The sequence below is a fragment of the Larus michahellis genome, chromosome 1 (assembly GCF_964199755.1).
Source record: "Larus michahellis chromosome 1, bLarMic1.1, whole genome shotgun sequence".
Taxonomy (NCBI): domain Eukaryota; kingdom Metazoa; phylum Chordata; class Aves; order Charadriiformes; family Laridae; genus Larus; species Larus michahellis.
Window position 1 is genome coordinate 29,702,979 of NC_133896.1, and position 12,665 is coordinate 29,715,643.

The window sequence follows — 12,665 nt, forward strand, 5'->3', positions numbered from 1 at the left end:
AAGAATAAGAAGGCACAAGATCCTTCCCTGCCTTTGCTGTTGAACTTCTGCAAGAATTTCAGTAATTCGTTTCATATTTCCATGTCTTAATTATTCCAGCTGTAAAATGGGGATGACCATCCCTGCTGTCCTTCAGAACATGCCATGAAATCCGTGCGTGAAAACTAGTATTTAAACATCACCTATCACTAAATCTATGAAAAAAAAAATTCAATAACTTTTTGTGGGTGAGTTTGGATTGAGTTCTCTAATACTAACCTGGCTGTTAGTATTATTTTATTATTTATATCCATATTATTATTAAACATACACATAAAAAATATATAGCTTCCACGTTTCATGTGTCTTAGATTTTTATCACCATGGTCACTGGAGCCATTAAGGTGAGATATGTCAGTTTTAATTACATGTATTTACAACTGTATTGCTCAGTTTACACATCACGAGTGATATTTCTCACTGCATGAATTTTCAGACTGGTGACAGAAGCTAAATGCATTTTCCTTTAAAAGTTTGTGTAATCTGTGAAACACAAAGACATTAGGCAGTTATATTTTTCTGAATCACGGTGTCTTTTGTAATGACAGCTGTGTATTTAGTTCAACAGTGAAACTCAAACTGTTTTGCTAATGAAAAGGGAGCCAAATAACCAAGTGCTGGAATGAATTGCAGGCTATTGAAAGCGGACAGTTGGCTCATTAAATGTACCCCTCATGAGTGATGTCCCTTCCCTTTTAGACTGGCACTGAAATAATCCAGATTTACTTTGTATTCTACAAAGTATTTTTAGGGCCTTCTATGACCAAGATAAGATAAGATACAGGAAATACATTCCACAAATAAAATGCAATTTGCTGGCTTGCAACAGCAAAACTTCAGCGTTTACCAAACAAATGCATGTGGCTTTTAGGATAAGTGACTTTAAGTGTAATTATTTATAGGATTTCCTGTGGGCTTGCCACTACCATTGGACTGCTACATATGCACTAGAAAATTTATGAAATTTTGGCAATATTGGGAAGAATGATTGCCCCTGTTTTTCAGATATAGGTGGAATCATGGCCTCACTGAAAGCAATGGAAAAATTCTACTACATATCAAGGAGACGATACTGTAGACAGGGAATTCAAGCTCAGAAATGCTAAATAAAGTTGTCCAAGATGAATTGAAACATTTTAATCAGTTCTCAGTAGAGTCAGCTGCAACTATGACACTTTCTTTTCCTTTGAAGAGTTTAGTTTTATTCTCTCTGTCTTCAGCAACTCTCACCGTGAGTTCTGCTTGGCGTCATGGAGATATTTTTACTTTTTCCTGTTTTCCTTCTCCAGGCTTTGTTCATTTTTCATTATTTGTATAAATTTAATTGCTTCTTGCCTCGGATATGCTTCCATAAAAACCCGTAGTCATCTCAACCTCTTGCTCATTTTGTGGCAGGTCTGTTCACTCTTCACGAATAACAGCTGAGCAGCCTGGTCCCTTTGACACTGGTCCCTGACTAAAAGGTTCTGAAAGATCTGAGTCAGCCCAAAAAGTTCCTCTCGAGCAAGTGCTGAGTTGATGAAGAGAAATACTGAGCTGCCTTTTTAAGGCCCCGTTACACGGAATACACGAAAACATGTTCTAATTAGCGCCCCAGAACCACAGAGCATTTAATGAGCGTGATAACTTGAAGAGCTGTCAAGGGGTGTATAAATTACTCCAAAACCCCTCTACTCCGCAGTTCAGTGTAAAATTGGAAGAGCATAGCACCACTGTAGGGCCATACCATTCGCCGACAGCATCCCGGGCTGCACGAGGAGAAGTGTTGCCAGCAGAGTGAGGGAGGTGATCCTTCCCCTCTGCGCAGCACTGGTGAGACATGTCTGGAGTGCTGGGTCCAGCCCTTTGCCCCCTGGTACAAGAGTGACATGGATATACTGGGATGAGTCCAGCAAAGGGGCACAAAGGTGATCAAGGCTCTGGAGCATTTAGGATGTGAGAAGAGGTTGAGAGAACTGGAATGGGTTAGTTTGGAGAAGAGAAGGCTCAGGCAGGTTGTTAGCGATACATATACATGTCTGATGTGGGGTTAAAGACAGAGCCAGGCTTTTTACAGTGACCTCCAGTGACATTTGGTGAAGGACAAGAGGCAATGAGTTCAAATTGAAATAAACTCCACGTAAGCATATGAAAAAAATTTTTTCTGTGAGGGTGATCGAACACTGATACAGGTTGCCCAGAGAGGACATGGAGTCTCCATCCCTGGAGATATTCAAAGCCTGGACACAGCTCAAAGCTGATCCTGCCTTGGGCAGGTGGTTGGACAAGGTGATCTCTTGTCACAAAGGTGCCTTCTAGCCTCAGCGATTCTGTGATTCTCCTCCCCAAGGCAGTGAGTTTTGGCATGTAGCCTGGCTCCTCCTTCTGAATTGTGCCCCTTCTTCTGCCAAAGGCACACCACCTTGAGCCAGACACTAACCTCCTGTTTTCCCAAATTACCTTCTAATCTCCGCAGCCTCCCTCTTTGGGCACCGATCTTGAACAAAACTGTATTTTCGGCATGCAAATGTAAGGAACAGTTTTTATAATACCAGTTTTCTCATTTATGACTAACACACTCAGATTTAGATGGCTAGAACTCCCTCCGTAAGTAGGCAAGCTTTATGTCTAATTAAATGCCTAAAGCTAGAAAAAAAGTAAAAAAGGCTATTGACATGTTACTATAGTTAAACAGGTATCCAAATATGGATTAGATCTAGATTTGAAACATATGATTATACAAATTTATTATGTTTAAATCAATTTTTATTTTCATGAAACTTCTCCAACTTATTACAGCCACATGCACAGAAGTCAAGAAAACATTTGACAGCATAGCTTGGAAAAAAAAGATGTACTATACAAAACAATGTGTGGATGACAGCTGCTACTCCCCCCGTAAATCTCATTCTGTCATTCTTGTGTTGAATAGTATCTACTTTTGCTTACCATTCAATACTGATGAAGGTGGCTCTGAAGCTGAACTGCTTGTGCTATATACGTTTTCCTTGCTAATATTGTACAATAGTTTATTTTTCTCAAAAAGAATCACAAAACCAATACACAATACTCAACCCACCTGTGGAAACACTGATGAACAATGTGAGAACATCTCAATAGCTTACATTAGTAAGGCTGGATTCAGACTTAACTTTCTCAAAGCTGGAGGGAGTCTGGATGCACCGTTCCAGCTGATATCTACCTCTACTTTAATATGCTTTTAAAAAACCCCGAGAGCCTGGTCCTCATAATCCAGAAAAAGCATGACAGCGCTCGCAATAATCACAGGGAATCCCCGGATTTGCCATTATTGATGGGTAGTGCTCACATTCCCCTGCAGAGTTTAGCGGGGAAGTAAATCAATGGGTGTTTAACTCTGGCTGGCATCCTCTGCACTCACTCCCGCGGTTTCACCGCTCCCGCCTCCTGCCAGCACCAACTCCAGAGCTTTTTTTCTGCAGGGCTGGCAGCTGCCTCCATGCCTCTCTGCTCCAGCCAGCGCTGCACAGAGATGTCTCTGAAGTGCTGGCAAGAGAATTTAAAGAGGTTCCAGCAGGCAGAGGAGATCCCCCACCAGGCTAAAGGAGCAAAGGACCAAGGGAAGAGGAATCAGTGGGCTATTTAATCCTTTATTTTCATGTCTGCCTAAAGGACAGCAGGAAGCATGTGGTACCAAAGGAAAGAATTTTCCATCAAAAAGTGGTGTGATCCTTTCTGTAAGCCTTTCCATGCTCTCAGAAAGAAGTAACTTTTGCTTCTCAGAGGGATCAAAAGGAGTCTGCCAGGGGTGACAAAAGAAAGGTAGAAGTTAACCTCCTGACATGGCAATAGGATAAGCCAGTGTGAAGGAAGATTATACTGCAAAGACCTTCCAGGACTGAGAAGAAAATTGTCTTTGGTTCAGCAAAAGAGGAAGTGTACCAGCGGAGGATTAAGAAGTGAGGGAACACAGTAAAAATGTCAAAACAGAGAGAGGCCCCTTCGCAGTAGCATCTTGAATAAACAAAGCTGCAGGGGTCACAGCGAGGGACAAGAATAACTGTCAGGACATGACTTTAGGTCATACAGTCAGAAGAGAACTGTTAGGCCTAGGAGCTGCTGGGCTACATGCGGTAAGAATTCAACATCATCAAGTGGGAATAAAAAGAGAAGGAAGACAAAGAAAACATGAGTTGAAACATGGTATCCAAAGCCGTATTTGTTGATAAGGGCAGCCAGGGAAAATATACAGAGTCAAGGAGAAAAAACACAGATGGAAACCTAGCACATTCTCAGCAGCAGAAAAGGAAGATTCAGCACTAAAGATTCAAGAAGGAGAAGTGAAGAATTGGGAAAGTCTTTTTTAAAGGAAGGGTTTTTTTTAAAGATTTTACTAGATTTGGGAAGAGGAATGAAAGTTTCAAAAGCAGTCCATCAGTCAAGAGACAATGACGAAAGACAGGCCTTCATGTTTGAGATGCTAACTAGAGATACTAACGTGAGCAGCTCGAGATGACGGCAGAAGGAATGAGCCACAGAGAAGGAGGTGTAGGACATAATTGGAGCAGTTTTAGACAGCATTTTGGAGAGGTTAGATGTGACTGGAATGATAGTACAGGAAGGGAATCCAACTGGGTTTTCATGACAGGGAAGGTCAGTGACTACCTACATTTATTTGAGAGGAAACTTAAGGACCTTGAGAAATAAATGGGAAAAAAGAAGGCAGGATGAAGTAGACACACATGGTGGTAAGGGAGGGGATAATGAGAAAGGAAGGAAGAGAAAAGATGAAGTCAAAATTTCTCTGACAGCAGACTGAGAAGCAAATGGGGAAAAGGTTAATGATAGAAGTAATTCATGCTGTATTTTAACTTGTTTTTTTCTGCAGAGGCAAATGAGGTGGTTGTGGTAGAATACTTTCTGATGGGAAGCTCAAAGAAAAACACCCAGAGAAGTACAAATAAAGCAACTCATGGGTTTTGTAGAAAACCTGGATGCATATCTGTGAGTGAAGAGATGAGGACACAGTGATAGACAGCGAAAACGTCAGATTAAGTATCATCAGGGAAAAGTAGCTCAAGGGTGAACATGTTGATGTGGAAGTGATAATCATTGCCCCGTAGTCAATGTCTTATCGGTAATCAGAGTTAGCATTTCTCATTACAGCAGTAAAACTGAAGTCCAAAAATTGATCAGAAAGCTTCTTAGATCAGTGCGGTCATGCAATAAACAAATGTCTCTCAAAAGAAGATGAACCAAATAGGAAGGAAAAAAAAAAACCCACAAACTTGAATGCCCTCTTCAGGGCGTAGCCTTGCTCTGCTGATTATCTCATAACTCTTTCTACTCCAGAAAGTGCACTTTATGTTCAATTCCCAGTCTCGTGTATACCTCCTTAGCCTTGTGCTCAAAATTTACAAAGCTTTAGCTTGCCAGCTCTGGGAATTCTCCATCTTTCCTCTGAATATTAGTTACATAATAGCTTGAGCTAAGCAATCAAAGCAGTGATAGGTCAAAAGGAAGATTTGCCTGAGGTGATGCAGGAAGTTGATGGCAGACCTTGAAGCTGAATACACATTTCTCTGCTATTCAGACAGCACAAAAACCCGCTAGAGCCTCCTTCCCTGTTTAGCCCTGTTTTGGCTTTTTTTCAAAGCAGCACTGTTTCTGAAGCCAAAGCTAAGAAATGCAATGGCATTGAAAGAACTAATAAGCCAAAGAAATATCCCCAAATGGCACTGCTTTCTAGCTCTCAGTGGCACTTCCATTATATTACTAATAAATTATATATCTTACAATCAATATTTTCCACATCCCTACTGTACTTATCAGTGTCATTTCAACTGCCTGTAAATTTCTACAGTTGTTGAGAAGAATAGCAAGGTGAGCATGTTAAGCCCAGTCTTCCCCTTGAATTTTACATGCCTCACCTTCAAAATACGCAAGTCCAAAGGTTTGTCATTTCTAGATATAAAAGATAGCCTTGAAAGTCATCGTTCAACCCCCTCACATCTGTTTTGCAGGACTAAATGACAACTATTGAAAATTTTAGTTGGTAAGTGCTGGCGACAGCAAACACAGCACTGAAATTTACAGGGATGATTTAAATATTTTTTGACATTGCAGAACAGTGTAACATTTACCTGTCGAGAGTGCAGGATGCAGTACGTAGGCCAAGCAGGGAACTAAGAGGGACAGGACTCCAAGGCTCAGTCTCTGAGAGGACGGGGGTGATTAAGATGACATCTACCTCCTGTGCTTCAAATTGCCACTCTTCAGGTTCTGTAGGGGTTAAGATTTATCTGTGATTCATTAAAGAACTGGCCCAGCGTTGCACTATTACTCTCCTCCATGCCACGACAACTTTCTCAGAAGTTTCGGGATTTTTCTCCAGGGGGTTTATCTGGCATCAGCTTCTTGAGAAAATCCCTTCAGAACTGAACAAGAAGCATTCAGTATTTCAGATCAGAAAAACTGTGAAATAGGTGTTTTCATTAATAAAAGGGATGTTTATCACTTCTACTGATATTTATTATTATTTGCGTTATCACAGAGTCTAGGCACTGCTGCTTATAAAGAAGCTTTGAAGCTACTTGGTGTAAAGACGGAGCAAAAAGACTTCCTATCCCTGGAAGTTTATAGTCTAAGATGATTGACAGCTGCTGGATCCAGACAGACAGGGAAAAGAAGGGCATTAATAAAAGAGTGAATAAAAGAAGATGGCAACATCCCACCTCAGACGTACAAAGTTCCTGTAAGCATAAAGAATGGTTACTCAGGGGCAATTACAGTGAAATTACATAAGGCAGAGCTATATGTATGTCAAACAATCCATCTGGATTTCCACTGCTTTTTAAGCGGAAAGTGTTTCTGTAAAGAAAAATGTTTACAAAAGCTGCTTGCTTGCACAAGTCCAGGGAAACATTGTGAGAAAATGAGTTATCATGAATTAATGACTGAAGTCATGGAGTACAAATTCTGGGTTAATTTTGCCATTAGATTAGCATATTTTTTTCTGGTTATTTCTACAAGCATTCTGAAGACACGCGTACTTTGAATCTACAATGATTGCTGCTTACATGTCTTTTAAGCAAACCTAAGCACACACGTTTTCCACTGAAAAACAAAAACTGAGTTCTGACTAGGAACTGGCCAGTGTATGCCCCTGTGGCACTTAGACATTTTAACCCTGATCCTGTGTAACAGAACAGCGTAACACAGTATTTCTACAAGCAGCTTTATCCAAATAATAAGTAAGATAAAAATCTGGACAAGCTTGACTTAGGTTTTGGGGGTAACCTCAGGTAATTACCTGATAACACTTCTCTGTGTCCTTTTGTTTTACAAGGCACCGCGCTGCTCTCCACCCTATAAAACCGCTTTAACTGCTTTCCTCAGAGCAGGAGTTGGTTATCACGGCACTGATTAGCGCTTGTTATCACTGTTGCACAAGAACCTAAATCTGAAGTGAAGTAGGCACTGCCTGTAACTCAAACTAAAGGTGGTAACTTGTGCTCTTTTTAGGGGAAAGCGCAGACAACCGGCCCAAGTCGGTACATTTATATGATTTTACTTCAATAAAGCCGCGGGGGGAGGCGCGGCCCCTGCTCCCTGCCCGGGCGCCCAGGTTCCCGTAAGGCCGCCCGGCCGCCACCGCGGCCCTGGCTGGAGTCCACTCTCAGCGGGGGCCCGGCGCCCCCAGGCCGGGGCTTGATGTCCGGCCGGGGGTTCCGGGGCTCCCCGCTGGCGCCCGGCCCCACCGACAGCGCTGGGCTCCGAGCCCGGGCCGACCTCCGCAGGGCCTCGGTGCCGCCCCGGCCGCTGGCAGCGCCTCTTCCCCCGAGCCGCCCAGGAGAACCCCAGGCGGGGGGCGGCGGAGGAGGCGGGGGGCGGCGGAGGAGGCGGGGGGCGGCGGACGGGCGAGAGCCGCTGGGCGGCGGTGCGCGGCGGGAGCGGGAGGCGGCCCGGCCGGGTCACGCCCGCCCCCGGCCGCGCCACCGCCTCTTCCTGTCATGGCCGCTGCGGGAGCGCGGCGAGGCGGCGCGGGCCGGTGCCCCTGAGAGCTGAGGGCCCCGCCGGGCAGCGCGGAGCGGGGACGTTCCCCCAGCCCGGAGCCGGCGGCAGGAGGTGACTGAGGGGCACCGTGCGGACAGGGCCGGCGTGCGGGGCTGCCCCGGGGAGCGGCCGGCCCACCGCCGCCGGGACGGGGCGCGGACGAGAGGGGGACGGGGCCAGAGACCTGTCAGCGGCCACCGCCGGGGGAAAGGGCGGGAAAGCCGCTCGTCCCGGGCGGCCCAGGCGGCCTCGGCCACCGAGGAGTATCTCGGCGCGGTGATTCGGCTGGAGTGGAGTTTTCTTGAGGGAAAAACTATTGGGGAGCGGCCTGTCCGGGTCAGACCCGGTGGGCTCTTGCAGGGACGTGCCCTGAGTTGGAGGAAAGACAATTCCAGGGGAGAAGGAAGGGAAATGCTGTCACGTTCCTTTTGTTTTCCTTGTAGATACTGCTCAAGAACCTGTTTTCCGCCGCTTTCCTCGTTTTAACTTCCTCTTGGGGTCAGCTGGCTGGCAGCATGCCTTCTGCCGAGAGCACCTCAAAACTTTTCCTGGTCCTCGTTTCTTTGCTGCTGGTGCTGCCAGGAGTTGAAGCCCTGGACGCAGGAGACACCATCGCCTTCCTAGTAGGCCTGGCTGTCAGCGTCGTCGGATTCTGTGCCTGCCTTGGCTTGTACGCAAGGAGAAGGAATGGACAGCAGTGATTTCAAGAAGATGCTCAGATGAAGAGAATTTCCAAACACAGCTTGGGGTTGAGATCTGGGGTGTAAAACTGAGCTTCAGTTATGGATAATTTTCAAAAACCATGTAGTAGATATTTCTGCAAACCCCTCTTACTGTGCTTAGATATTGCCTTAGAGAAGGGCGAGGCCTATTTGAATGGGGAAGGAAAACCACAAGGTGGTTCACAGAAAATGGTTATAAATGCAACATGTGACGGAGACGATCAACAGGTTCCGCAATTTTGGTTTCAAGGGTTAATCAGGAGGAAGCAGCTATTAATCTTCCAGTCAGGGTGACAGAGCTTTGGAAGTACTCCTAACTAGATAAGTACTCCTAACTAGCTAGCTAGTGAGCAGACTGCTTTGACTCGTGTGTGTGTGCTCACATTCTTTGTAATGACAGTTAACACCTAACAGCTCACTGCTGCTGTCACAGGGATGAGACTTCAGAGAACTAAGAAAACATGGAAAACTTTTTTTTCTTATGTATTTTTATTTTAGAATGTGCCTCTCCTGTAGCCTGTGTTCTTCTTACCAAGTAGATACACTTCAGAATGGGACCACTATTTTTCTTTAGCGTGTATTTCACAGAAAAGTACATGTAAGGTTACGCAAATCAGATTAAGAATATGATTTTTTTCTCTTGTTTATTTTTTGTACTCAGCTTTCCTTTAGGCACACCAGGTTGAAGGCTTATTTCATTTGGTGTTTGTATTTTTTTCCCAAAACGTTATGTCTTATTATGAGGAATTACATGTAGTGTTTCTGCATTAGGGGATTATTAGAATTATAACAAGACGGTTGTGCACGTTTCTTTTGCAATATGGAAAGAACATGTTTTGTTAAAGTCTTGGGTTTAGTCAACAGGTCCATTGTTCTCAAGTGTCTTCCTCATGACAAACTTATGTTGCTAGCTAAACATTTAGGCTTTTTACCGAATCGATGCATGTGAGTTCCATAGAAGATTAGGACCACAACCAAAGTAAAAAATCCTGATGCAAAATGGGAGATATAAATAGTCTTATTCTATTCATGCTCAGTCAGATTGTATGGTGTATGGTTGAAAGACTCTACTCAGCAGCATATCCAGGACCTGTTTCTTTCCTTAAGTACCAAAAGTGAAATGGCACAGCCAAGAATGTGTACTGCAGGTCCCTCTGGCTTCTTAGGGTGTTCTAGCTGTCCGCTTGAGACAAGGAGCACAATCTGTAACAGCAGCAGAATAAGGAGCATAGAAAGGTGAGCTCTCCACAGCTCACAGAATTTTCTTCTGATCTTTTGCTGTGGACGCTGCCACTCTTGCTAGAAGTCTTGACTTTTATCTTTCAGAGCTGGGGAAAAAGGTTAAATGTGATGCAGAGCTATGCATTCTGATACTATTCCTCCCCTTCCTCTCTAAGTGTCTCTGTTCAGCAGAGCACAAAGCAAGGCAGGTCTTAGAGAAGTAATTGAGTGGGCAGATCATGTTCTCCCAATTCGAAGATTTCTGTATTCTATATGCCATTTGTGGCTGGCTTGACTTCTCTCTCCAACCTCTGAGGAGACAGAAGCCCTGGTTATTTCAGTCTTGCAATTTATTTCCCTCTGTCATGGTTGGTAGAGAGAGGAAGGTAAAAGGAAAGCTTCCAAAATTGCAATGGGGCTGAAACTGTAGGACTCAACCCAGCAAGCCACAAGAATGTAGGTTTCTGCTCTCAAGTTACAGGAATAATAATGGTCACAAAGTTACTCTGATGAGATCTACATCTTGCCAGGTAGCTCTTCTTGAACCCTTTTTGTGGCTTCCAAAGTCAGAATGGGATATGGTGCACAATTACTATGTACAAATGACATTTGCAGGTTTAGAGGAACTTCAGACAGTAGTGTTGCCTTTGAAGGCTGCCCAGCAGCAGTGGGTGATCCTGTGTGTGATTACTCAACTGGGTCAATGGAAGCACACATCAGGTGTGATCTTCCATGTTCTACTTTGGCTAAACCATTACCCTTTTAAAAAAACAAACAAACAAACAAGAAAAACCCATCCTCAGTTGACTTTGTATTTCCCAGCATTCAAGTGGTTTGTCAATTTCTGATCAGAATATTAAATATTGCTCTTTGAATAGAATAGATGTTATCACAAGCAGTTTTCCACAGACTCCTTTATCTTCACTTTGGAAAAGATCCCTGGCAATAGTTTCACAGAATTGTGCAACAGTTTCACTGCATCAGAACAAAATTTTAGCAGAGTAATTAGCGTCAGGCATAGGGATATGAGGAAGCGTGTTTTTTGCCTGAAGCTGTATGTACTTCATTGAAAGGTGTTTGCACAGCATAATGGTGTTGTTTCCTGGATTTTGACAGAAGCTTTATTGTTAAGAGACTTGCATTTGTCGATGACTTGAGTGTAAAATCGGATACCCCTGTTTTTCTTCTGTCTTAATAAACTTTCACATATGATTTGTCATCAGTTTGATGAAGTAGTTCTTAGGAAAACAGGGATGACAGAAATGACTGAAACTGCTGAAATTCCTTATATTAAATATTATTTTCTTATATGCTTTGTTTATGTTAGGTGACCTTGCAAACTAATTTGGTGTAAGATGTGTTTTCAGTTGAACTTTTGTACAGTAAGTGTACTTCTCTTGGTCCTATTACTTGTATATGTAAAAATTACGTTGTTTCAATATCAGTTACTTCAGAGCACTTCGAAGGAGCTGGTCCTCTGACTTTGAAACTGCAGCTTGCAGTTGCAAAGAAGCCCGTTTCTCTGGTACAAGGGAAACTTGAAGCATTTCTTTTGACTGCGAATTTTCAACATACTATTATGTAGTTGCCTTTATACCAAAAAAGCCATTTATGGCAGTTTTCTACCTGGAGACCCAAAGATATAAAGGACCATTTTCTTTCTTTTCTGAAGAACAACTATGTTCTAGTGCTTTTTAGTTTTTTGAATGATACATTTTTATTATTTTTTTTTAGACTTCAAAAGAGCTTGTTTTATCCCAGCATTTTATGAAAACAGGGTTCTAGCTCTTTTGGGACTTCAGCTTAGTGCACAAAGCAGTTCACTTTGTGCACAAAGCTAATACCATTAGTGGCCGTCTTCTGAGCAGAAAGCAAAACCAGCCTGTCAATGCCCACCTCTTAACAACCAACCTACCCTCTAATTAGTGCAAGAAAGCTGCAAGTCAGGAATGAGTAGCTTTTGACTGCTATGATTTCCATGTGCTTTAATGATGGTGTAGCTCAAAACCTGCCACCCTATGAACATCAGTCAGCGTATGGTCCCTTTGTGACTGGACAGAAGTCCTTTGCTCCTCATGGCATACCTTCAAGTGCTGCACACCAGCTAGGTGTTCTGCTGGGTACAGCAGTACCTGGGACTGGAATACACAAACTTGCCTCTCTGGGTGCATTTAAACTGATAAACCACTGCTGTGAACCCTTCTCCCACTCCTGCTGCTGCTGGTGATGCTGCTTTAATACTATCATGAGACTTAGCAATTCTATGGCGTCTTCCATCTGAGAACCCTTATCTGCTTACAGGTATTAATGTTTGCATCCCCATCGTATCCTTTGACGAATGGGACAAGTGGAAGGAGAGTCAGTGACTTGTGGGAAGCAGGTGGTACCTCCAGGAGGCCTCACTGAGATTTCTGGAGGGTGTTGTGCATGTGGTTCTCAGCCATCGTGTCCCTGCCATGGGAGCTGTCCCCGCACTGGCCCAGGGACTCCCTGTACTGACTAGACGGCAGTCTGAAGCTCTGGTTCCTCTTCACACGAAGCTGTTTACATAAGCTTTGTTAGAAGGGAGTAGGGAGTTGAGTTCAGCATTGTTAATAAGGTAAAACACGACTAAATGGACGAACCATCATAGGTCTGTTACCATGGTAAATGCTCTAGTTATTATACTAC

At 43.6% G+C, this 12,665-nt stretch overlaps 1 protein-coding gene across 1 annotated transcript; it reads left to right on the forward strand.

The window, feature by feature from the left end:
* Nucleotides 1-7,983: 7,983 nt before the first annotated feature.
* SMIM30 (small integral membrane protein 30) lies at nt 7,984-11,214 on the forward strand. The gene is made up of 2 exons (XM_074605496.1): nt 7,984-8,124; nt 8,496-11,214. The coding sequence occupies exon 2, from the start codon at nt 8,568-8,570 to the stop codon at nt 8,751-8,753; it is 186 nt and encodes a 61-aa protein (XP_074461597.1). The 5' UTR covers nt 7,984-8,124; nt 8,496-8,567; the 3' UTR covers nt 8,754-11,214.
* The last annotated feature ends 1,451 nt before the right edge of the window (nt 11,215-12,665 follow it).